Source organism: Loxodonta africana, chromosome 15, assembly GCF_030014295.1.
Source record: "Loxodonta africana isolate mLoxAfr1 chromosome 15, mLoxAfr1.hap2, whole genome shotgun sequence".
Taxonomy (NCBI): domain Eukaryota; kingdom Metazoa; phylum Chordata; class Mammalia; order Proboscidea; family Elephantidae; genus Loxodonta; species Loxodonta africana.
Genome location: NC_087356.1, coordinates 54,709,068 through 54,734,772, shown reverse-complemented (window position 1 = coordinate 54,734,772; position 25,705 = coordinate 54,709,068). Strand labels below are relative to the sequence as shown.

At 44.6% G+C, this 25,705-nt stretch overlaps 1 protein-coding gene across 2 annotated transcripts in view; it reads left to right on the top strand.

The window, feature by feature from the left end:
• The window catches only part of APLP2 (amyloid beta precursor like protein 2), an 86,743-nt gene extending 61,439 nt beyond the window's left edge, over positions 1-25,304 (top strand). Inside the window, exons 4-17 of one of the 2 annotated variants that reach the window (XM_010597124.3) lie at positions 2,353-2,465; positions 3,245-3,429; positions 3,821-4,026; positions 5,142-5,309; positions 8,311-8,441; positions 9,507-9,581; positions 10,767-10,925; positions 11,762-11,890; positions 15,457-15,556; positions 16,494-16,646; positions 21,152-21,237; positions 22,329-22,403; positions 22,768-22,923; positions 23,874-25,304. In XM_010597124.3, the coding sequence (XP_010595426.1) occupies positions 2,353-2,465; positions 3,245-3,429; positions 3,821-4,026; positions 5,142-5,309; positions 8,311-8,441; positions 9,507-9,581; positions 10,767-10,925; positions 11,762-11,890; positions 15,457-15,556; positions 16,494-16,646; positions 21,152-21,237; positions 22,329-22,403; positions 22,768-22,923; positions 23,874-23,975 (1,838 nt within the window). In that variant the 3' untranslated portion in view covers positions 23,976-25,304. The remainder of the gene's footprint in view (positions 1-2,352; positions 2,466-3,244; positions 3,430-3,820; positions 4,027-5,141; positions 5,310-8,310; positions 8,442-9,506; positions 9,582-10,766; positions 10,926-11,761; positions 11,891-15,456; positions 15,557-16,493; positions 16,647-21,151; positions 21,238-22,328; positions 22,404-22,767; positions 22,924-23,873) is intronic. The other variant, XM_010597125.3, reaches the window with a different exon arrangement.
• The last annotated feature ends 401 nt before the right edge of the window (positions 25,305-25,705 follow it).

The window sequence follows — 25,705 nt, the reverse complement described above, 5'->3', positions numbered from 1 at the left end:
GGTCACCCATGGACCCACCATCCTGGATTAAGTTCTTCAACATTTTGCCATGTTTGCTTCATCTTTCCTTGTTTTTTAGTAATGGGATAAAATGTTCTAGATACAGCCAGACCTGTCATTCTTCCTCCGTTGCTAACGGTAGTCACAACCCCAGTGTTTCATGTATCATCCTTATGCATGTTTTTATACTTTTGGTACATATGTATATCCATAAACAATTTGCTTTTGTTTTTTAAAACTTATATTAATGCTGTTATACTGTACCTAACCTTTTACTGCTTATTTTTATTTTACATCGTTTTGGGATTTATCTAAGATGATATAAATACCAAAAAACCTGTTGCTGTCAAGTCAGTTCCAACTCATAGCAACCCTATAGGACAGAGCAGAGCTGCATGGCTGGTGTATTCCAGCTGCCAACCTTTTGGTTAGCAGCCGAGCTCTGAACTGCTGTGCCACCAGGGCTACGTAGACTGCCTCTTAAATACGCTCTTGGGTTGCCGCTCCTAGGAGAGGGCAGATCTCAGTTTACCATCTTGTTTTGTTCTAAACTTTGTTAATCTAGTTGATTGTGAAGTGTGGGTACATATACCACCTCCCCTGGAGCCTTTAGGGTCCTCCAGTGCGACCCTGTGTCTGTCCTTTGTATCCCTGCCTTAGCGCTTGCTGCAGGGGTGGTGCTGAGCTCAGTCCACTGAACTGGGCTCTCTGACTCAGATGCCCCTATTCTGACAGCCATGTGAAACCTAATTCCCTGGTATAACAATTCGGATGTAAGCAGGCTGTCTGCACAGTTCCAGCTTGTCGTGTCAGGAGCATGCCTCACGGTGGATAGGGATCACCCCTCTCTTGCTCCTTGGGCGCTGACTTCTCCAGCGTCCCGAGACTGAGGGCCTGGTGCAGAGGCTCTGGGAGGACTGGTCTACACAGACTTTGTACTAGATGAATGCCCTAGATTACTTTATCATACTTTTTTTGGACTCAGAAGTTAGCCTGCCTGCTTCCTTTTCTCCTGTACGTGCTTATCCCACTGCTCCCTTAACTTAGTACATGTCTCTCCCTCTGTTTTCCTCCACTTAGACCCTGTAGGGAAGGTATGACTGATGGTAAACTCCATCTCCTGCATCAGAATCAGTAAATGCAGATTATTGAGTCCTCCTTTAGACCTGGAGCCCTGGGGGCACAGTGGTTAAGAGCTCCACTGCTAACCTAGACCTACCAAGTGACAATCTCTGGGTGACAATCCAGTGATGTATATGTTTTTAACTTTCATTACAGAAAATTACAAACATATGAAAATGTAGTGAGACTAACGCAGTTCACCCCCATGTCCCCATTTCCTTTCATCTGGAGTCCCAGCCCCACCCCACCCCCAATTATCTGAAAACAAGTCACAGATAGCTTTCTTTTTTTTTCCTGTGACTATTCTAGCATGTATTTCTAAAAGAATTCTGTTGCTCCCTGGTGACGTAGTGGTTAAGAGCCACGGCTGCTCACTAAAAGGTCAGCAGTTTGAATCCACCAGGCACTCCTTGGAAACTCTGTGGGCAGTTCTGCTCTGTCCTATAGGGTCGCTATGAGTCGGAATTGACTTGACGGCAACAGGTATGCATATAGATTCAGATGACAAGTTTTTGGCAGAAATACTCTGTGGGCGATAAGTTCTTCTTAGGGCATGACGTATGTCAGTTTGTCCATTATTGGTGATGTTTATGTAGCTGATCACCTGGTTAAGGTAGTGTCTGCCAGAGCTGCTCATCGTCAAGGTGTACCTTTTCTCCTGTGTATTAATCACCCACTGGTGGTTCTTGCCTGCATAGTTATTACAGTGCTTTGTTTTAGAGCTAGATGTCTTTAGGTCCACAAAAAGCTAAAGTAAGATTCACCTGCATTTCAGTAGAACACCTAGTCTTAGTTTCCTGAGTATTTTGTTATTAGAACAGGTGTGTGGGCAGGACTAGGGAGGTAAGAGGCAAGGAACATTATTCATGTGGTATCAGAGGCTATGGGACGTAGCTGCGCGTGTTTGGGGTGGCCGCATTACAAGACTCCTGTGCTGCTTCCACCCAGCATGTGCTGCTCCAGCCCTGCAATGAGATTGTGAAGAAGGATTGGAGTCAGGGAGGCAGAGCAAGGGAAATCCAGCATCATGGCTCAGGGAATGTGGAGTTCCTACAGCTGCTTGCCTGGAGCCACACCACCCACCTGGCCTTTGGGTGTGGGAGGCGTCCATCAGCTGATGCAGATTGGCTGGAGACTGCCCCTGGTCCATCTGACTGTAACTGTCACGGTACTCGGCAGCGAGGGTCACGTCCCCTTGAGTCTGTTATCAGATCGGCTTCTCTTTTCCAGTGGGTGAATTTGTGAGTGATGTTCTTCTAGTTCCGGAAAAGTGCCAGTTTTTCCACAAGGAGTGGATGGAGGCGTGTGAGAACCACCAGCACTGGCACACTGTCGTCAGGGAGGTAAGAGAACGGTGGTCGGGGGGAGGCCAAATATTGCTGGATCTGCTGGGAGAGAAAGTAGCATTTTCCTCCAAGTCTCACCATACTTCTAAATTAACCCCCCGCCCCCCGCCATTTCTTCAGGGTTTGCATTTACTTGTATTTTCTGGGTTGTAAACATTTGAGGGAAGAATTGATACTCTTACAGGAAATTTAGGGTTGACAGTCCAGCTCCTAAAGCCGAGTGTTGAGCAAGAATGCTGTGTGCTGTCATCGGCATCCCAAGAGAGTCACCCAAAGTCCTAAAGCTGTGTGGAGGTAGCCAATTAAGGAAAATATGTGTCTGGACATATATACAGACGAGATTCGCTGTGTTTTGTTTTGGGAGAATTACGCTTTCTTAACTCTTGTCTTTTGTGGATAAATTGGTTCTCCAGTCAGTGGTCTTTCTCCGGTCAGATTCTGGAGCAGAGTCAGCTCTTACGATGAACGTAGGTTATTGTCGGCCGTCTTTAACTGGTGCTGATCATTACCAGAGGGGACTCCTTAATTTTCTCCAACTTTGGGCTTTCCGTGTATTTGTCCCAGATGGTGTTTCTCCATTGTGAATTAAAAAATTCGTAAGTCTTCTAAAAATAATAGTGCCACAATTTTTGGACAGAAAATTTGTGTGTCCATAAGAGAAAGCCTTACATAGTGATTTGCTCACAGGTTTTTCTGCGTAGAGCTAGGGGCCCAGGATCACTTGATCCTATTTTCTCTGGAGCATGTTCTTACCTTGGTACCTGGATTTCTTTTAGGCATGTCTGACGCAGGGAATGACCTTGTACAGCTACGGCATGCTATTACCCTGTGGGGTAGACCAGTTCCATGGCACCGAATATGTGTGCTGCCCCCAGCCGAAGAGTACTGAGTCCACTGTGTCAAAAGAAGAGGAGGAAGAAGAGGAAGACGATGAAGAAGATGACTATGATATTTATAAAAGGTCAACTTTTATCTCAAGCCTGTGAAACCATCTCACTTAAGTGGCTGCTGCTGCTCGCTGCTCGCTTCTGGAGGAGGGAGGCGGGTGTTCCCCCGTCTGTGCTCGCAGTTGAACCAGTTTTCGGTTCATTGGAGCCATAACTGGTCACAGGAGTACACGGCTTTCAGCTCCACATTGCCCTGGGCCACACTATTTTCTGCAGGTTGTGCAGTCTGTTCACTAGCTCTTCCCTTTTGCTGATGTAGCTGAGCTGAGGGCTTTAGTGGCAGTTAACTGTGAGTTGAGCCTATTTCCTGTCTCTATTTTTGTGTTTCAAAATAGGCAAGGGAATCATTGTTGTGCATTGTCCTAGGAGTTGGCATCAACCTTCCTTTTTTATTGTGGTCTCTAGTGAATTTCCTACCGAAGCAGATTTGGAAGACTTCACAGAAGCAGCTGTAGATGAGGATGACGATGAGGAAGAAGGGGAGGAAGTGACGGAAGACCGTGATTACTACTACGACACCTTTAAAGGAGACGACTACAATGAGGAGAACCCCACTGAGCCCAGCAATGATGGGATTATTTCAGAGAAGGAAATTGCCAACGATGTTAAAGGTAACCCGACGTAGAGCCGTGGCTTTAAAATCCGTATGGTAGCTACTTGCTTAGAGCTTGGTGTGCTGTGTTTTTACAGGTAAGTCACAAAAGGAAAAGTGGTGTTTCCGTACATTGGAGGTGATTCAGCTCTCCAGTGCATGGGCGTGCCATCTGAGCATTGGCGGGCCCCTCTGTAGGGTGTGTGGCAGTTGACACATCCAGGGAGAGGGCAGAACTGAATCAGAAGATACCATCATACTTGTAAAGATTTAATCAGAGAACAGGGACTAGAGAATAAGAGATACCATAATCCACCCTTTGGCATGCTTCTTCCCCATCCACCTGAGATGTTCTCTCCCCAAAGAGAACTCCCCCTCTTCGGTACTGCTAAAGGGTTGGCCTTGTAGAAGGAAAATGCCTTCCTTGGTATCTCCTTTCCCGAATGTGTTCCAGTCTGTCGGCTGCCCTGTTTGTCCATTAGAAAGATGTTTGCAGCTGGGAGGGTGGAAATTTATGGTCTTCTAGTAAGGGACTAGGGTCAGTAATGTTTTCATCTTGCCAATTTAAAAGAAAAAGATTGTGAAAGTTCCAGTACCACGTACACAGTCTCCTGCCGATGGTACATTTGAGGGCAGTTAAGACTTGAAGATTTACTGAGGGACCAACTTGGGGAAAATTACTTAGTGAGTCCAGAAGTTTGTGATTCACCTTGAAGAAGGTGAAAACTGAGAGCACTCGTCCTTCCAGCTCCTTGAGTGTTAAGTAGTTTGTCACTGCTTAAGACATCACTTCCACCTGCATTGTCCCCTTTCATCCTGGGAATCACAGGATAGACAAATCAGGCAAATACTGCCACGTAAAGATCAGAAATGGGAGGCTCAGGGAGCCTGTATACCAGTTTAGACTCGGGACAATGTAAAAAATTATTTATTTTCCTTTCTAAGTGTCCTTCTGCATGTCAGAGTGGGTCCTGCTCACTGAGTTGGTGAGTGCGCCAGCCAGTGTGTTTAGGTTCTGGTGTTAAGTCTGTCCCCAGGCATCTCCTCCTTGCTCCGTCCCTCCCGCCCCTTGCTGGTCTGTAGTATTTTGAAACATGTGAAGCCACTGCTGACATTCTGACCATTTCCACACAGCTGTCTGCTCCCAGGAGGCGATGACGGGGCCCTGCCGGGCCGTGATGCCTCGTTGGTACTTCGACCTCTCCAAGGGAAAGTGCGTGCGCTTTATATATGGCGGCTGCGGAGGCAACAGGAACAATTTTGAGTCTGAGGATTATTGTATGGCTGTGTGTAAAACGATGAGTAAGTCCCGCCTCGCGCTGGCTCTGTGCTGCAGCCACTGTCCTGTCAGTGTTCTGTCTCTCTGGCCATCCTCGTGACTGCGTCTCTGTAGTGTCCCTGCCGACTCAGGTGTTGCTGTCAGTTGTCCCCTCACCTTTGTGCTTCCTAGAGCTAGGCTTGGCTCCCTTCTGGTGGATGTGCAGTCGACTTCTTGTGCCCGTTCTCACTGTGTGCCTGGCTGGTAGTGGTGTTCCCTCTGGTGCTGCGGGATCTTCTCTCATCTGGTTTGTGGTCTGTAGGCCTCCAAGCCTTTAGTGTTGGTCAGGAGCCCTTGGCTGTCTCTAGTGGAAAGGCACAAACAGGTAAGCAGATCAGCCACGAGTTCTGCACCGGCTCATGTTCTGGGCTTTGCTGCTCATTCCTGTTTTTGAACTATCACTACCACTGCCCCCCGGCATGCACGCTGGCTAACAGGACTTCCTGTTCTCTAAAGTGACAACAGGGATAATTCTGGGAGATAGCTCTGCTGCCATGTGGTATTGGCTTGTTTCTTCTGATGTTTTGGCAACACTAGATCATGCTGGACTCTAGAAAGTGGATGGGTTTTCGTTTGTGTGTTCTTTGGTCACAAAGGAAATTCATTGGTTCAGTTGAATTGCGTTTACGTTAGACATAGGAAGGAAGACAGTTTTCCTTTCTCTCTAGTTAGCTCTTTACCTCTTTCTCCTCGTCTGACCTTGCAGCACTAGCCCGTGGGTTTCTAAAAATCCCCAGGGCAAGGCAGGCTTTTCTTGGCTCCTCCTCTGGAGTTGATTAGAGTAATGAGTTGCTGCCTGTTCCTGGTATTTGCTCCCCAAGTTTCGGCTGTAGCTTCTGATGGCTTTTCATTCAAATACCTTTGTTTTCCTTTTTTCTCACCCTACCAAAAGATATTTTAAATCCTAAGATGGTGTACTTTTAGCTATTGCTCTGTGGAAAGCCATTTTTATTTGGTTGAAAGTTGAAGTAAAGTATGAGACTTAAGGAAACTTTGGTGGCAGAAACTTGATTTATTCAGAAAGCATTTGGAGCTAGAAACACTTACGGTGATGATGTTTACTACTTTGTAAAACTATTCAAACCGAGAGTCAACAAAACATTGCTTTAGCTTTAACCCTGAGGAATCGGGGATGTTGAAAAATTTCACTGTTGACCTTCTTTACTCAAAGGGTCAGGTAGGTAGTGATGTAAGACAGGATGGAATGGCAGTTCCTGAGGGCATCGTCAGTTATACAAAGTCTGAGAAGTTGTTTCCAGTGAATTGCTGTACTAGCGTGGACTGAGGGCTGAGGGAGATTTGCCAAAGAGAATCTGTGTGTTCATGTAGTTGTGGGAACTCCCAGCTAGAGTGTTTTGAGGGCGTGGAAGCACTGCTGCTGCCAGGGGTAAAGCTTGTGTCCTCCATGAAGAGGGCTGGGAAAGTGTCCTGACTTTATGAGCAGTCACTTTTCATAGGGACAGAGGGGTGTGTCCCTAGGTCTGAGCCCCACTGTGCCTGTAGAACCAAACCTCTAGGCATACTACCCCTCCTTTTTCTGTTAGGGAAGGTGGTAGCTTGTGTTTTATGATAGCTTTATCCAGCCTAGGCTATCATCAAAGGCTCCACCCCAGTGCACAAGCCTTCTCTCAGGGCAACATGAGTACTGATATTCCGGGAATTTAGTGCTTTGAAATTGTCTTCGCCTCACTTTTGAGTATCCTGGGAATGTGTTTCGCTAAAGCACAGTATACTCTGATAGAGCGTATCGGAAAGCTGGGTATTGAGATCTGATTTAAACTTAGGAAGGAGTCGAATATGCCTCTCAAAATTATAGTTGTGCCTTTTAGGTTTATATAATAAAAGGGGATAAATAAAAGATTTCTGAGAATAACTTTGGAGTAGCGTACTTAATTTATAGCTGTATTTGTCAGTTGTACAGTTGTTTTAAGGTTGTATTAAAATTATGCAGTTCCGGGAATTAGGTGGATTTGTTTCTCAATGAAAATTACCTGGATTTGGGCTTTAGTTCTTCATTTAGCTCTGAAATTATGTCAAGATGTAGTAATTAATGCTGGCAAGTTACTTGTCCTCGCTTCAGCTTGGGAAATCTCCAGTGAGTTGGGCTAATAAGAGTTTCCATAGGTATGTATTTCTTGTGAGGTTGACCAAGGAAACTCATCACCTCAATCCTTTCCTTTAGAATGTTAAGCTCCACTGTACAGATACTCATTTGCCTGGGGCCAGAAATAGCTTCTGTGTGAGGAGCAGTGGGAAGTTTATTTTCATGGATTTTGTTTTCTGTTAATGGCCTGGGAAGGCCAATCAGTATAATGGATTGAAAAGCACAAAGCACCGTCACACAGTGTAAGTTCTCCTTGTAAAAATATAGCACCTCGATTGATTGTTTTTACCGGAGGTGGGGCCAAGAGTCCCTCAGTGATACTGAAAACTAAAAATTATAGCTACAGTGGTTTAGACTGCCTCCACACCCAGCCTATAAGCAAAGAACAAGCAGTTGGACCAGTTTTCCAAAGTAAGTTATGACCTAAAAATAGCCAGGAGAAAGGAAGTGCCTCTATTGGGTCTGATTGGGTCTGATTTCAGCCCTGGTCTCTGTCCACATGCTTCACTGACAGGCAATGAGGTAGCTATTTTTTCAGATTTTATGGTTTCAAGAACTGAAGGGAAGGTATAGAAGCATATTTTGTTTTTTCACTCTGAAGTTATAAGTAGATGTCTCACTGGTGCTGAAGACACCAGGTGGTTGACCTACCAGTAAATTGCTACATTAGCGTGGACTGACATGGTTGATGACTGTGATGGAAGGAAGATTGCCCACTGTGATCTGACAGAGTGGAGTCTTGGCAGACAGGAGCACCCCGTACTTGTAGCATGATACAAGATAAATGGAATCAATTTTGCAGGTCCTGAGCTTGGTTTTCTTCCCAGGGTACAGGCGCCTGGCCCTCAGAAAAGAGAACTTTCTGTGTAATTTTGTTTCAGTTCCCCCAACTCCTCTGCCAACCAATGATGTCGATGTGTATTTCGAGACCTCTGCTGACGACAATGAACATGCCCGCTTCCAGAAGGCCAAGGAGCAGCTAGAAATCCGGCACCGCAACCGAATGGACAGGGTAATCCTGACATTCTCCTCCTCGTGGTATTTGGCACTGGGTAACACGGTTTTCATAGTTTTGGAGAAGAGTGACCCCAGCTCTTTAAAACGTCCTGGTAGCTGTGATAGGAAAGGTCAGGTACAGCAGCGTAAGTCAGCTACCTTGTGGTCCTTCCTCCCTTCCCTGCCCCTGCCTCTATTATAGTATAATTAACCTTGAGTGCTTATCAGCTGCCAGACATTCCGCCAAGCACTTCCTCTATTAGGTACTTTTCTTTGCCATTAAAACCAGGTGCCGTCAAGGTGATTGGACTCATGGCCACCCCATGTGTGTCAGGGTAGGGCTGTGCTCCATTCCCACTTTTTTAAAAATGTATTTCTGTTGTAAATAGAAAGCTATTATCATTCGCCATAAGAAGAAGGTAATTGTAAAAATGTATTAGGTGGAAGCAAATGTATTAATAAATTTTAACTAGATGCTGTTGCCAGTGAGGCTTTGCGCCTCGGGATGTTTTCCTTGAAAAGAGTTTATAAGTGGTACAGAAGTATTGGTCATAGGAGCAACAAAGTGCAGCTTTCTCCTTGACTTACTCAGAAAGGCCAAGTGGAAATTGGAAAGGGAGTACCTTGCAGTGTTACTTCGTGCTCAGTCTCAGTACCACCTAAAATCCTACATATCACTGCTGTGTCGGTACTTTGGGAAATGATCCATATTTTATTTTATCCACACCAGTTCTGAGAAGTAAAACATTAACCCCATTATTTTGATGAGGCACAAAGACACAGACTTTTAAGCAACTCAGGGTTATGTAATTAGGAGGTCGTGGGGTTGAGGTGCCATGTGGATCCCTGTGGAGGCCTGAGATCTTATGAGGCAGAGCCCTGGCCTCCGAAGGGATCATATGAGGCAGTTCCCTTTGCAGTGTTTCCTGCGTTAGGTCCAGTGCCTGGCAATATTTTTAGAAAATTGAGGTGTTTTAGGGGATTGTTCTCTGATTATAGTTGGGTGTTTTTGTTTTTTAAGTATAATTTACTTTTGCCGTTGTTGAGAATCTGACTAAAGTGTTCTTGACCTTTGTTCCAGGTAAAGAAGGAATGGGAAGAGGCAGAGCTTCAAGCTAAGAACCTCCCCAAAGCAGAGAGACAGACCCTCATTCAGGTAAGACACGTTCCCCAGGGACAAAGTGGCCAGCTTGGTCCTTTAAAACGATGGTCAGACGCAGACTCACAGGAAGTTAGAACTTGACACGTCCTTTTAGTTGAGGACTATGTTACAAGGAAGTAGCTGGTGTGCTTTTTCTTTTCACCTCCCAAGTGGCATTCTCTAGCACTGCTCATCTATGATGGAGGAAACCAGACCTCCCACCAAAGCACTGCTGATTCTTGCCAAGAAGTAATCTTAGCTTGGCTACATTTGTTAATTCCGCTCTCCTGGCAAAACTCCTCTGTCATCTGTCATCTTCATTCTTGTTTTTCAGCAGGACAGAATTTGTTTGTTTTTTTTTTTTTGTTTTACAGGCTTACTGAAAAGTCGAGAGGCAGAAAATAAAGATCTCTGATACACATTCATGTCTAACTTTGTAAGAATCTCACCTTAAAATCGTAGCAGCAAATTGCATTCCCCTTGTCTAGGAGAGAGTTGGTAGGATAGGGATAGCAACATACGAGACTGATTTGGGTCTCATAGAACTGATTAGATTTTAAATCAGCTTGTTTATGTTTATGTTTAGCTGAAACCTCACTTCTTGTGAAGTTAAGACTCTACGGGAAGACCTTTGTGTTCATCATTCATTTAGAAAATCTGTTCTAGAGTTTTAATTTCTCTGTAAGCCAGTGCATCTTGTGCAGGGAAATTCAGCTCAACAGCTTAAACTACCACTAACATTGACGGGGTCGGTCATAAGTAACTTGCTCTTCATGATGTGAAGGTGAAGGTTTCTGTATGACCTAGCGCATCAGTGGAAGAGGTTTCACAGCACACATCGCTTTGGCTTGTGGTTTCACGGTCTGGAAGTCAGTGCCTTGCCGCAGTGGGAAAGGACAGTACCTCTGTTACTGTACCGTGCACCAGCAGTCAGGCACGGGGCTGCAGCAGCAGTAACTTCAGCTACGGAAGTGCCCAGGAGTGCTTCTAAAACTCAGCACTAACTTGCTCTCTTTAGATAAGAAAGTAATTATCCTGACAGAAATCAGATAAGATATACTTTGGTCTTACCTTGTACTACCTCTCTAAACCTGTTGCCTTCTTGCCCAGGCACTGGGCAAGCACCAAAGCCTGGAGGTCGCTTGCTTAGACTTCTTCCAGGTGCCGTGAATTACATGCTGTCCTCCTTTCTTGGTGTAGCACTTCCAAGCTATGGTTAAAGCTTTAGAGAAGGAAGCAGCTAGTGAGAAGCAGCAGCTGGTGGAAACTCACCTGGCTCGAGTAGAAGCCATGCTGAACGACCGCCGGCGCATGGCCCTGGAGAACTACCTGGCTGCCTTGCAGTCTGACCCACCACGGGTGAGTTGTATTCAGAGCTGACTCATTGGTGAATTGTATTCTTAGTGTCACCTGCCTGAAGTGTGTGTTTGTGGAAGTAGTGTGTGACACACAGGTCTGTGAAAACTGCATTTTTCTGACAGGTTCTAGCAACACTTGAGGTAAGGAGAGAAGATTATGGAGGAAGAAGTATTACGTTGTTCTAGAATTTGTTTATTATATCACTTTAACATATATCACTTTATGCCTGAATATACCTACCACCTGTCACGTGAAAGTATCTTAACCTCAAGATAGTGGTGGGTAATTATCCAATTACTGAATTTTCTCTGCTAGCCTTACTTTCAGAGAATAAAAACACACTTTCCACGGATGAAGGCTTTTGAACCAGTTCCATTCTATATACTACTATGAAGAAAACATTAACGTACTTCATATGGAGACTTTTCTGTGCTAGTGGTCACACACTTTTTGTTATTCCCTGACTTTAACCTGCCTTGCTTTGGGAGATGGGAGAATATTGGGAAAGGCCTCCTGAAGTTGGCCAGTCAGGACTCTTCTGGGTGACCAGAGACTACCTAACTTTATCCAAGGCTGAACAAGGAAAAGAGGACAGTGGGCTAGAGATTCTGAAAGACTATCAAGGAGTCAGTGCCACTTTGCAACTTAGTATTTGGTATTTTACTTGGAAAGGTAGCTTCTTGTTACTTAGTAAGCTAAGAGCTTTTGAAAGTACAGCTTTCGCTCTTGTGCCTAAGCGGGCTTTATACCCTGAAGTGAGTTTTTGAAGTTAATTTTCCTGCCTGTTTTCAACTCTCTAGTCTGGATATTAAAACAGCTGCCCCTGTCCCCTGCAGCCTCACCGCATCCTCCAGGCCTTGCGGCGTTACGTCCGTGCCGAGAACAAAGACCGCCTGCACACTGTCCGTCATTACCAGCACGTGTTGGCTGTCGACCCAGAAAAGGCAGCCCAGATGAAATCCCAGGTACAGTCGACGTCATAGAAACTGCTCTTTGAAAGTACTCTAGTGGAGAGGGATTTTCTTGACTAATGGTTGGACAGTGCTGATAGTGGTGCTTATTATTAGTCCTTAGAAAGTGATTTTTTGTTTCCAAACACATTTGGCACATGAATTGGTTTTTGCAAAGGTACTATGTACTATTTTTAAAATATCTTTTTTTCCATACTTTTTTTTTTAATATCAAGTGCTTTCTACTTAGGCGTCCCTAGGTAGTGTAAACAGTTAAGTGCTTAACTACTAGGCGGGAGGTTGGCGGTTCGAACCTGTCCAGAGGTGCTTCAGAAAACAGGCCTGGCTATCTGCTTCCGAAAGCTCACAGCCTTGAAAACCCTGTGGAGCACACACAGTTCTACTCTGACACACACAGGGTTGCCGTGAGTTAAAATCAACTTGAAGGCAGCTCACACCAACTGTCTACTTAGACAGTGTCTGAAAGTTTGAGAATATGTCATTATATTGGAGTGATAAGTCAATTTCTAAGTCTATTTTTATGTTAGTTCTGATTTAAGGTACTCCCAGAATTAATATTTAAAATCCTTGTCTAGGTAACTATATTAGCAGATCTTTAAAACTGGCCTCTCTTCTCTTGTGCATTACAGTTTTTATTAAAACCTTTTATATGCCTGGATTTTGCCCCATGCTGGGTCAAGCTTTATTTGACAGATTTGTAACAGATCTACGGGTATTTGTTTCTGGTCCCTGTTTCTCATTTCGGTATTGTCCATATATTAACTCGAATTTTACTGTCTTATATTAGTAGGAAATTAACTTGTGTTCAAGACTGCTGGATTCCTTCTAAACCAGAAAGTCTGGTAGTTCAGCCGATTAAGTAGTTTTCTTAAAGAGGACCTTATAATAGCGTGACTGATCTTACTTTATGTCCTCCCATATTTTAAACATAACGCTGTGTCAATAGTGGAACGCAGTACACAGGAATACACTTAGAAGCGTGGACACTTGCCTGTCTTCACAGAAGCTCCCATTTGCCCAGCTTCCTGTGTGTGTATTATGTTTGTGAGGTAATCTCCCTCAGTGTCCTAGGAATATTGGAGCTGAATTTATTGCTGCATTTTGTTGAGCAAAAGTTTCTGTGCCAACTATCTATATGCTGAACTCTGTACTAGCATCTGATGCTACAAAGCTGAGTCCCTTATGCCTTTGAGCAGTCTAGCATAGAATTAATTTTATTGACTGTAAAGATGACCAATTAAAAAAAAAAGCAAACTTGTTGCTGTCAAGTCAATTCCAACTGATAGCAGCCCTGTAGGACAGAGTAGAACTGCCCCGTTGGGCTTCCAGGGGGCAGCTGGTGGATTTGAACTGCCAGCCTTTTGGGTTAGCAGCTGAGCTCTTAATTACTGTGCCACCAGGGCTCCGGATGTTGAGTTTTTTTTTTTTTTTTTTTTTATCCTTAAATATATAGAGTTCACCTTAGAGGTTGGATGTTTTGGGGAATAAAAGAAATCAGGCTCTTGAAGAGTAGGAAGGCTGTAGTTCCTAGAAGGCATAGCGTCTGGGCCTGTGGCTGAGGCTTGGTGTTAAGCTGGGTGGCATAGAACAGAAGGAGAAAGGGCCAGGAGTCCTAGAGTAGCTTCCAGGAAGCTTGGATGGAAAAATGCATGCATCTTTGCAGGAATTAGAGTTTTCAGTTCTATTTTTTTTTAAACTTAATTATTTCTGCTCTTTTGGTTGAAACACTGGACTACTGTGTTGTATTTTAAAGAAAAGATAGTCTGTTTTGTGTGGTGAGAAAGGGCAGGGGAAAGACTTTGATCGGTGTATTTCATTAGTAACTGGAGAACAGTTAGGTGGAAGCAAGATCAAAGTGCCACACCAAGGGACATGGGAAGTACAACCCCCATGTGAGAGAATCCCCAGGGGGATAACGCAGCTCTCCTCTGTGGTATTTACTATCTGCTAGTGAAGCTTGGCTACTGAATTACATTAACCTTTTGCCTGTTTTCTCATCTGTTATCTAAGCCCTAGAAAAACCTGAATATATTCAGCCTGTTATAACATGTGTCATATTCGGTGGCTTGGATGTGAGTGACATGAGGCCTTTTACCCTCCTTATGACTACAGCTCAGGGGTTCACTAGGAAGACACTAATCTCAATAATCCACCTTGTGGTTCTTGTCTTCCTGTGGGTGTATGAACCAAACCATCTCAAATGGCTCCTTAATTCATCTGAAGAAACATACCAGTGTCAACACATGCTAAACTGGGTGCCGTGTTTCGTTTGCATTTGCATTTTTCTCCCGGGCACTCACTCTCTGTGCTTTCCAATCAATTTGCTTGATTGACAGAGTGGCAAACATAAGATTAAATTGCTTTCATCCTTGCTTTTAAAGGTTAGAGAGGCATCAATCTACAAGAAAAGCATCTTTCCATTTAAGGGTTTCCATTTTGACCCTTCACGTCATGGCTTCGAGGCCGCGTAGTTAAGTCCATTGGCTTAGAGCTCCCCCTCTGGGAAAAGCTGGGTAGCTCTAAGTCTAGCCAGTCAGGAACAGCTTAGTTTCTGAATAGCTTGTATGAGCTGTAGCAGTGAGCCTCAGTTGGGGTAGATGTCTGCCAAAAAAACCTTCTGGTGTCACCTTAAAAAGCTTTAAAAGTAAGTAACCGGTTGTTGTTGGATGCCCTCAAGTCAACTCCAATTCATAGCAACCCCATAGAACAGTGTAGAACTGCCCCGTGGGGTATTCTAGGCTGTGATCTTTATGGGAGCAGATTGCCATGTCTTTTATTTTGTGGAGCCACTGATGGGTTCAAACTGCCGACCTTTCTGTTAACAGCTGAGCACTTTAACCATTGCTCCACCAGAGCTCCTCAAGCAACCAGTCATTCCTTTTTTTTTTTTTTTTTTTGAGATAAACAGCCTTCAAGCTGTGGAAGACAGAAATGGTAGATAAGTCTTTCCTTTATCACCTATGTAAAATCAGGTTATAATTTATGCCTCAGGATGAATTTTTGAAAGAACCATGTGATTTAGTTAAATACGAGTGAAAAAGCTCTGCTGTCCACCACAACCATTTTTAGCCATTGCTTCATTAAGTAAAATCCACAAATGAACCCCTCCCCCATCTGCTTTTTAGCCAGTGATTTCAGACTCTTTTTTTACCCCATTTAATCTGGCAAGTAGTAAAAATTAACAGACCTGCCCCCTCTTTTAGCGAAACTTCATTGAGTGTTTGACATGGTACAATTTAGGCTTCTCGTAAAGAGCCCTATAGTCAGTAAGTTCCTCATGAAAAGCAGATCAAAAACTCGCTAGTGAAAATTTTTTATTAAGTTTTCTTTTAGCTTGGCGCACTCTTGGGACAAATCATCCGGTCACCCAGAGTGTTCTCCACAGTCTGAGCCCGTTCTCACACTTTAGTGGTCAGTAAATGCAGTGTTTTCTCTGGCCAGCTGCTTTGCTGGACTCTGTAAAGAGCCTGCAGCTTCAGCAGGTCTGGAACCATATGGGGCTGTCCCTTCCTCCTGGCCTGGTGGTTTTCACTGACAGGGCCTCTCTCCTGTCCTTCCAGGTGATGACACATCTGCATGTGATTGAGGAAAGACGGAACCAAAGCCTCTCCCTGCTCTACAAAGTTCCTTACATAGCCCAGGAGATCCAGGAGGAAATTGGTGGGTGTCCTGACTGTTGTCTGTGTCAAGGTCAGGCAGGACTTCTCACCCAGGCGCAGTGGTAATGGCAGTGCAAGGTTAGAGGAGATGGGAACGAGTGAGGCCTGTAAGGTTCGGCACTCACAGCTGCCATTTCAGAATCTGGAATGACACAGAGGTGTGTGCAGCCAGGTCGAGGAAGTAGCCCAGGACAGAAGTATTGCAGTGAGCCATGCAGCCTGTGACCAACCTGTTATCTGTGTGAGATGGGGAGAGCCTGTGACATTTCCTGATACCAATCTGTATTTCAAAGCACCCTATTGCACACATACTCGTTTCTTCCCCCTCTTTTGGTCTTTATCTTCATTTATGCATCAGATGTTTATTATGTCTGCTCTGCATCGAGTAAAATGGTGAACAAGTGGACAGTGTCTGGGTGGATGGCAGCACTAAAATCTTACTGAAGTTAAATTTACGTGAAATTAGAAGGTGCCCGTTGACACTGAGTGGAGGTGTGAGGTGGAAGGTGGTGTGTCTGAGGCCGAGGTCCAGGTCTGGGAGGCATGGTACCTGTCGACACTGAGTGGAGGTGTGAGGTGGAAGGTGGTGTGTCTGAGGCCGAGGTCCAGGTCTGGGAGGCATGGTACCTGTCGACACTGAGTGGAGGTGTGAGGTGGAAGGTGGTGTGTCTGAGGCTGAGGTCCAGGTCTGGGAGGCATGGTACCTGGACAATACTTAAACTGTCGCCTTGGACGAGACCACCTCACCAGAGTTTATAGTGAGAAGGGGGTGCCCAGGATGAGTCCTGGTGTTCCCTGTGTGTTGCTACAGAGTCGGGGACCCCCCTCAGCGATCGCCCTCTATAACAACATGAATGAACCCCTTTCAGACAGTTGAGCCTGTGCCTAGAAACTAGATCCTTCTGAAAGCCTGGTTTCCTGCTGTATCTCTCTGTCAGATGAGCTACTTCAGGAGCAGCGCGCCGACATGGACCAATTTACTGCCTCCATCTCAGAGACCCCTGTGGACGTCCGGGTGAGCTCCGAGGAGAGTGATGAGATCCCGCCATTCCACCCCTTACACCCCTTCCCGTCCTTACCTGAGAGTGAAGGTGAGTATGATTGACAACACGGCTTCCTGGCAGTGGGGCAGGTTGGGGCGGGGGGCAGGGGTACAGGTACAAATTGAAACTTAGACTTTTGAAACTGGGTTGAACTGGGGAGGTTGTTTCCCTGGTGAGAATCAGGAAGGGAGAGGGAAATGAGATTTACTGAGCACCTACCACGTGTCAGCGCTGTGCTGGCTGCTCTCAGGTGGCTCTCCCGTTTCAGAGATGGATTGTTTAAAGCCACTGCTTTTCCTAGTCTTGTCCACTAGCTCAGCTTGGGTGATGCCGTACATTTCGTGGTTTAAATAGCACTTCCATTTTATATTGTGTCATCTTTTTGTAACAGTCTTGGGAGGTAGGGAATGGAGAGGCTAAAGAAGGTTAATGACTCACCCAAGGTCACATCTCTGGCATGAGGTTGGGACAGAAGCTCTGTCCTCTGACTCTTAGGCATTCTTTACTCCCTTGTTGGTTCTTGGTATCTAAAAGTATCTCTGAAAGCTGTGAGTCTGCACCAAAAATAAACAGGCCACTGAGAGCTGGGCCCTGAGACCAACGTGTGTAATCACATTCTCTTCTTTGTCTACTGCTGCTACTGGTGGTGTTAACGATAAAAATAATGGTGCACAGCTGCTGACTCCGTATCGTATGCCAGCTTTAGCTCAGCGTTTTACATGCATGCTCTCCTTTAGTCATTTAAAAACACTGAAACTTAGTGGTAACTGAGACAAGAAGGATCCCGGCGGTCATGGTCCCCAGACCTTCTGTTAGCCCAAGACAGAACCATTCCCAAAGCCAACTCTTCAGACAGGGATTCGACTGGACAGTGGGATAGAAAATGATACTGGGGAAGAATGAGCTTCTTGGATCAAGTAGACACATGAGACTATATGGGCAGCTCCTGTCTGGAGGGGAGATGCGGGGACAGAGAGGGGCAGAAGCCAGCCAAATGGATACGAAAATAGAGAGTGGAGGGAAAGAATGTGCTGCCTTCTTAGGGGGAGAGCAAAAAACTAAGAGTATATGGCAAGGTGTATGTAAGTTTTTGTATGAGAGACTGACTTGGTTTGTAAACTTTCACTTAAAGCACAATAAAAATTAAAAAACAAACAAACAACACTGTCAGAGGAAGATACTGTAAGTGTTCATATTGGGGATTCCAAAGATCTTGCCCAGAGTCACGTAACTGGTAGGTGGAGAGTCAGGCCAAATGCTGGAACAGAGGCCTGAAGAGGCCCAGCACGGAATGGAGCATTCAGCGTTGCCTTCAGGTCAGAGCAGAAATGCCTTCTAAATTCGTTTCCGTAGCGGTGTAGACTCAGTGCAGCTGACCCTTCAAGTAGTAAAGTGGGATCTGAGAAAGTCCCCATAAATAAAGATTTACCACTCCGTGCCAAAAGTCTGTTCTTCCAAACTCAAGCCTCCGTGGGCTGTCAGGTGGCCATGTCTGGGCTGGAGGCATGCTGGACGTCTTGAACTGCATACAACCTCATCTCCTTGTCTGCAAGCCACAGCAACTGCCAGCTTCAGTGTTTGCTGTTTTCTAGGAAAAATACCATGGCAGGCGAAGCTAAGTAATTTGGGACTTTCCAAAAATTTCCCTAAAAAAGGCTGAAGACAGACCTGCTTCTTTCCGTCTTCTTAGCGGGCCACCTGCCTTAGCCCTCACTGCCGGTTTGCTTGTGGGATGTTTTCAGGTGTGGCTCTTAAGGAAGAACACCTTTCGTTCCCATTGTAGAGAAATTCTAAGATAGGAATTTTGAAAGAAGCTGTTTTCTTTCTTAATCTCCTTTTGTGCTGTTTTGTTTGTTGTTTTTCTTTCTGCTAGACTCTCAGCTGGAGTCGCACCACCCAGTGAAGAAAGGTTGGTTTTTCAGAGATGTTCATTAAGACCTTCACCCCCTCACTTCCTCATGTGTCGGCGTTTCATTTTGTGTTTCATGCCATGCCTGATCTTTTCCACGCCATTTTCAAACATTGCCGCCAGGGGAGCCAGCAATGCCCTGCCTCCATGTTGCTGTCCTGTTGGCTTGACCTCTAGCGCTTAGAATAGTGGTTTCCATGATGTTTGTAGTGTGGTCCTCATCAGCTTTCCTTTTGGGGTGTCCAGAATATACAGAGCAGACCTTTCCCTTTCCTTTTAGATACTGTTTACCCTTTGTCTTCACCACTTGTCTCATATCCCCTGACTTGTAACATTCACTCAGAGCTGAGTGAATGAGTGAAACAGACTGACACAGGTGAACTCTGGTAGCAAGCCTCCAGTTTTCAAAAAAAAGTTAACAGTATGCAAAGTACTGTGTTCAATGCTCTACATACTTGACCTCATTTAATCCCCTGAAAGTCCCTTGAGTAGGGTTTTTAATCATATATTAGGCAACTAAAGAAGCCTCAGAGATTACATGGTTTGCTCAAAGTCATGAGTTTATCAGTAAAGTGGAGGAACCAGGGTTTGAACCCCGTTCCCTCTGACTTCAGAGCCTATACTGCTTCTATAACATAATAGGTCTGTGTCTGCTGCTGAAGTCTTCCAGGTTGTTGGGTGGCCCACAATCTCTAGAATCATTGTGAATGAGTTCAGACATGTCATGATTCATGTATTTTATGAGCTCCCTCTTGGCTGTGGCAAACTAATTATGGACAAGCAGTGTTCTGGTTTATGCCACAGCTTGTTCTCAGGGCATAAAAATGTGATTTGAATCTTCTAAAAATCACTTGTCTGTAAATGCTTTATTTTGTCTGCTTGGGTGTGCTGCCTGCTTTAGGTCACTGTGCTAACATTTCTCTGAACAGATACTTGAAATGCTTATAGCTAAAAAGGAACTTTCTAGAAATTTAACTGGCTTTAGCCCTTATACTGCAGCTGTTAGTATTTGTAATAATTAGCCATTAACTCTTGGTCTCTTGATTATCTGTTCCATAAAACCAAAGTGTTTTTGGTCAGTGTTTAGGAAACACTTAGGTTATACCACCAAAAAAGTATTAGAATAGTCTGGACTGATAATAGAACTTAAATTAGTTGGCTCAGTGACGCATTAGTTTTTTTAATAGGATCCTACCCTTTAAAATTCTGAAGGGGCGAGAGAGAAAAAGAAATGGAAGTAGCTCAGAATTTATTAGGCTTGATCATAAGCACCCTTGCTAAGGCAGCCCTTTCCAGATTCCTCTTTCTCAAGTGGCTGGAGTACAATATTGGTATTTCTTGGCATTTTGGGACTGCAGAACCACCCTAGTTTAACTTCCGTAGAGGCGAGCCAGCAATTCTTCTTTAAAAGGAAAGCTTTGAGGAAAAAACTGCATCATTTTTGGCTGCATTATAATGAGTTAATGCATCGTGCATTAGCCAGCCTGCAAGGTCAGCCGTTGTGGTAGATGTTATTAATGGCTCTGTGTTAATAGCCAGAAAGCTTCGTGTGATTGGGCCTAGTGTCATTGTCTGTCTTTGACAAGCCCATGAATGATAGTGCTTTGCGTATACTCATGTTTGGATCTTACTCATTTGCAGGTAGTTACTTTAGAGTGCCAAGTATGTTATCGGGTTTATCTGTTTATAAAACGTTCAAATCATAGACGTTTATATGGAACTCTGTGTATTTGTTACTGCTAATAAGCAAGGAATCACAAGCTTTGGAGCTAAAAATAAAGAAGATGGCTCCTTGCCTTTCCTCTCCTGGAAGGGCACTGGGCTCAGCCAGGCTGCGCGTTAGATGCCATCACTTAGAGTGCCACACACGTGGTGAGGGCTCAGGGGATGTCCGACTGTGATGAGGATGGTGTTACTATTCTTATTCTCTTCAGAGAACGGTGCCTTTCACCCTGCATTGGCATCCTCCCAGCTTGTGGAATGCTTCCTTCCTTGTTCATTGTGTGATAACCACTCAGTATGGGACTATTCATGATCTAGACACTGCTTTTTTCTGAGAGGGTTATAATCTAGTGGGAGACAGAGAAGAAGATTCGTAATTACAAACTGATTGTAAGTGCTGTGGCCTGGAAACATCTTCCCAGAGAAGCGGAAGCTTGGAGGGTGAATAGGAGGGGCTTGAGGTAGGGAAGGGTATTGCTGGCAGAAAGAGCTGCGTGTAGGGTAAAATATGATGCTCAAGGCAAGTTTTCAGATTGATCGCTGGTGTCGGTTTCTGTACCCCTTCAGAAGGAACTCATTCTGCTGGAGGAGTAAGGTGTGGGGTAATAGGGGGTATCACCTAAGGTAATTACATGCTTTCCATGATAGAATGCCTTTGGGCTCAGCTTCTTACAACAAACATTCTTTTCTGGAGCCTTACCTTCCATTTTTCCAAGTGGAGTCAGGTCCGCCCTCTTTCCTCTCCATTCTGCCCATGGGTCCTCTGGAGAAAGCTGGTATCATTCATCCTCGTAGAGCACAGTGTGTCCTCAGCACTGTGACCCAAGTAGCATATCGAGTAGCCTCCCTGGCCCTCAGGCGTGAGTTTACAGCTTTTGTGAGATTGGCACCAGGTCTCAGCCCATCCTCTCTGTCTGCACAGGATCTGGAGCGGGAGAGCAGGACAGAGAACTGATAGGTGCTGAAGAGAAAGCGATTAACAGTAAGAATGAAGTGGACGAGAATATGGTGAGCCACTTCTCTTTTCTGCCCTGCATGTTTTCATCCTGAGATATAGAGTGCGTGGCGTTGTTTTAGATGCTTTCTGGATGACCTCTGTGTGGTAGAAGGTTGGTGGGCTCAAACTGCTCCCCAGATATGCTGTCTTGTTTACAATCTGGGTATGAGAAGAAATAAACTCTTCCAACAGTAGCTCATCTCTTGCGGTATAGTAGGAAAATATCTTTGCAACTAAAGATAGGAATAAAATGTTAGGGGCTATTTTGAAGGGAGTAGAGATTTAATAACTTGAAAATGAGATGGAGTTGGGATTAGTTTTTTCCTGCCTTAGGTTTATACCTTCTATTATCCTTCTAAAGGAGCCCTCGTGGCTCAATGGTTAAAGTGCCTGACGGCTAAGTGAAAGGTAAGCAGTTCAAACCCACCAGCCACTCCATGGGAGAAAAGACCTGGCAATCTGCTCCCATAAAGATTATAGCCTAGGAAACCCTATGGGGCAGTTCTACTCTGTCCCATAGGATTGCTAGGAGTCAGAATCGACTCGGGTGCGTACAGCAGCCGTTACCCTTCTAAAGAGCCCTTGCGGTGCAATGGTTAAGTGCTTGGCTGCTAACCGAAAGGTCGGTGGTTTGAACCTACCGGTCTACTCCTTGAGAGAAAAGACCTGGCGATCTGCTTCTGTAAAGACTGCAGCTTAAGGAGCCCCATAGGACAGTTCTTCTCTGACGTATAGGATCACTGTGAGTGAGAATCAGCTCGATGGCACACAAAAACGACATTGTCATCCTTTTACCATTTTCTGTTACTTATGTTTCTGGATTATCCTTGACTGAGTTTGATATTTCAACTTAATAATCTGTCCTGAAATATCTCTCACAGCAGTTACCTAAGGGAACATGCATGTGAAGCCCTTATAGGACCAGCTGCTGCACAGTAATCTTGCAGCCACACTTGCCTCTTCATTTAGGGATCTGGGGAGTGGATGTGGGTGAATGTGACGGAACGGTTGTTGGCGAGTTTGCGTCCAGAGGTGTAAACAGAGTGGAAAAGAAGCACTTTCATCTATACTGTTTCCCCTGACAGTCCTATGTCGGTTCCAGGTCATTGATGAGACTCTGGATGTTAAGGAAATGATCTTCAACGCCGAGAGAGTCGGAGGCCTTGAAGAAGAGCCAGTACGTATTTGGTTCCAGTGCCTGCTGCCAGCTGTCCTTTCCATCCTAGCCTTTTCTCCTTTCTGCCTTCTCAGTTTAAGTAGAAAATGGGAGAGATGCCTGATCTCTTAAGGTAACAAAGGTCCCTCATGCCCATTCTCCCCATACTTTTGAGTAAGAAAGCTAAAATTAAAATTTCCATGCAGTTTGGAAAAAGTGAGTCTTACCACTGTGAGCTGTTGGTGCTGTGTTGGGTTTTAGAGACATCCTTTAAAGGCATATGGCCTTCGTTGGTTTGTTCATCTCTTCACAGTTGCAGGCTTTTAACAGTGTACAAGTGGCCACTTCACTGGGGCTTCACTCCACGTCTGGCTTGTTATTGCAGGAATCTGTGGGGCCATTGCGGGAGGACTTCAGTCTGAGCAGTAGTGCCCTCATTGGCCTGCTGGTCATTGCAGTGGCCATTGCTACAATCATAGTCATCAGCCTGGTGATGCTGAGGAAGAGACAGTATGGCACCATCAGCCATGGCATCGTGGAGGTGAGGAATGGGGGCTTCTCTAGGCCTGGCCCCCTGCTGGCAAGGGCTTGCTCTGGGCTCTAGTCCTCCTGGAGGTGGGACGGGGGTGAAATGTATGGAATTCAAATGCCAATGTCTTGTACTGGAAACACTGCTGTCATGAGTTAAATTACCCACTGGATTATTAGGTCACGTTTTGGAAGTCAGCCACAACTGAATTATGCTCATCCTGTCACAAAGGGACATCGCCAGCTTTAACATTAATTTAGGTTTTGACTCTGAATGCCAGCAAGTCATAAGAACGTTTAACTTTGCTTAGGGTGAAGACTGTGTTCTCCTTAATGTTTCTTTTTTTCCAGGTGTGTTAGATATTTGCAAATGAAGGACTGCTAATATTCTTCTTTTTTAATGGGGGAAAAAGCAAGAGGAAATTTAGAAATAGCCAAAGCAGGCCATTCCTGCCCATCTTCTGCTGATTTGTAATCAGAGCTTCCTGCCACTTTTTAGTGCGTGGTGGGAATGGTTAGAATCTCTTGATTCTCAGTGTAGATAGAATAAGGACCATGAAGTGCTTTGGAAAGTTAGTTTAGATACAGGTCTTAGTTATTTGGTTTTGTCTCCTGCTGTAGACTGAGCTAGATGTAGGGTTTTAGAGCCGAAAGAAGACATAAAGGAGATTATCCAGTCCAGTTCCTTTCTTTATAGATAAGTCGTTCATTTGACTGTTTTCTTCTCCCTGGAATAAGCTTTTAGGACTCTAGCTTTGAAAAACATTGCCTCCTTTTACTCTCTCTCACTCTTCTCTCTTTCTTTCCCATCTGGCATCCTCACCACCATCCACCCAACGAAAAGGAGACACTGGGGTATTTGGGGGCCTAGGACATTGTGCAGCAGATAACCCAGGGCTCCTGATAACCCTATACGATTCTCACTGAATGCACCACAGTGACCCTCAGTTTTTGTTCTTCCAGGTTGACCCAATGCTTACCCCAGAAGAGCGTCACTTGAACAAGATGCAGAACCATGGTTATGAAAACCCAACCTACAAATACCTGGAGCAGATGCAGATTTAAGTGAGCCGAAGTCTGTGCGTTCCTGGTTGGAACGGGGTGGTGAAGGTGGGCCAAAAGAGGTCCAGCGTTTTGGATCGACTACTGACCAACAGTTGCTTGCAGAGAATTTCATCTTACATTCAGAACTCCTGGGTCATTAAGACTATAAAGTACTACTGTAGAATTGCAATTTCCATTCTTTTAAATGGGTGAGAAATGTTAATATAATGGTATATGATATATAAACCTTAAGGGAAGAAGTGATCTATTGCAGATATTTGACGGATGTAGTGTTCTTTTTTAAATTAATCAGAAATCCAGTTCTCTTGTACTGTCTCAAACATGCTCTTTATATAAATGAAAAACGTTGCTCCAGTTGCATTGTATAAATCAACTCTTCAAGGCTCACTCACTATCCTGATTTTTATTTTTAAAAAGTAAAAAAAAAAAAAAGACAGTATTCCTTCTTTAAATGAGTTTCAGAAAGTAGCTGAGAAACTAAGTGAAACAGGGAACTGGAATTGCTCATCGATGCACATCATGACATCATGACACCCTCTCAGAATTATTTGGAGAGACCAGTTTCTTCAAGTCTGGTGCTTCCGCTTCTGGATAATGTGGTGTCTGTCTACAGGTCCTGCCCCTCAGGAGCTGAAAGGCACTTAGTTCCAGCATCTTCTAGTGAGCCTGATGTATACAGATGAGGGTCTCCACGACTGCTTTCCTTCTAGATCCAGTTCTTCCACAGACTAGCCTGTAGTTGTGTCCCCTTCTCCCGCTATTCATCGTTTAGTCCCCTCACAGGTGATGTTCAAATGTGATGTCTTTCTCCTCCATGGACATTTCCCTCCAAAGGCACTGACTGTCCCCCACTCCCACCCCCATTTGTTGTTTTTCCTTCTCTGCCCTCCTCCGTTTCTTGTCACCAGCCTCTGGCAGGAGCTCAGAGAGGACTGCAGTAAGTAGCTGCTAATGGCCCACACAGAACAGGGGGAGGCTTGCTTTCATTTGAAAAGAGGATATTCCAGGTTGCCCATGAAACTGGATGTATCAGCACTGTGGAAAGCATCAAGGTTTTTGTTTCCTTCACATGAGTCTTTGTAATGTTCGTATTGTTGTTGTTGATGCTCACAGCTTTTTCTTTCTTGTTTTGTTTTTTGAAGCTGAAGGTTCTGGTAACCTGTGGTGTATTTTTTTTTTTTTTCTATTTTTGTGACTCCCCCCCCCTCCCCTTTGACCCTATCCATGTCTCTTCCCACTATGCACAGATTAAACTTCACTTACAGACTCCTTAATATGATCTGTGGAGAATGTACAGTTTAAACACATCAATAAATACTTTAACTTCCACAGAGACTCCTTGGTTTATTTATGCCTGAATTGATCTGTGGTGATGGTGTCCATCCTCCTGCCTGGGAAACAGGGGATCCACTTTCCATGAAGAATTACCAAGCTTTGAGGCAGAGGCTAAAATTAGTCTACTCAAGCAAGTTGACTCTTGGGCTTGAATTCCAGTTTTCATTTTAAAAGGGAAAGTCTGCCTATAGTGTTTATCTGGCAAATTTTTTTTTTTTAATAATTTATTTTTGTCATTGAGAATATACACAGCAAAGACATATATACCAGTTCAACAGTTTCTACATGTACAGTTTGGTGACCTTGATTACGTTCTTCCAGTTGTGCAACCATTCTCACCTTTTTCTGAATTGTTCCTCCATTAATATAAACTCACTGCCCCCTTAGCTTCCTAT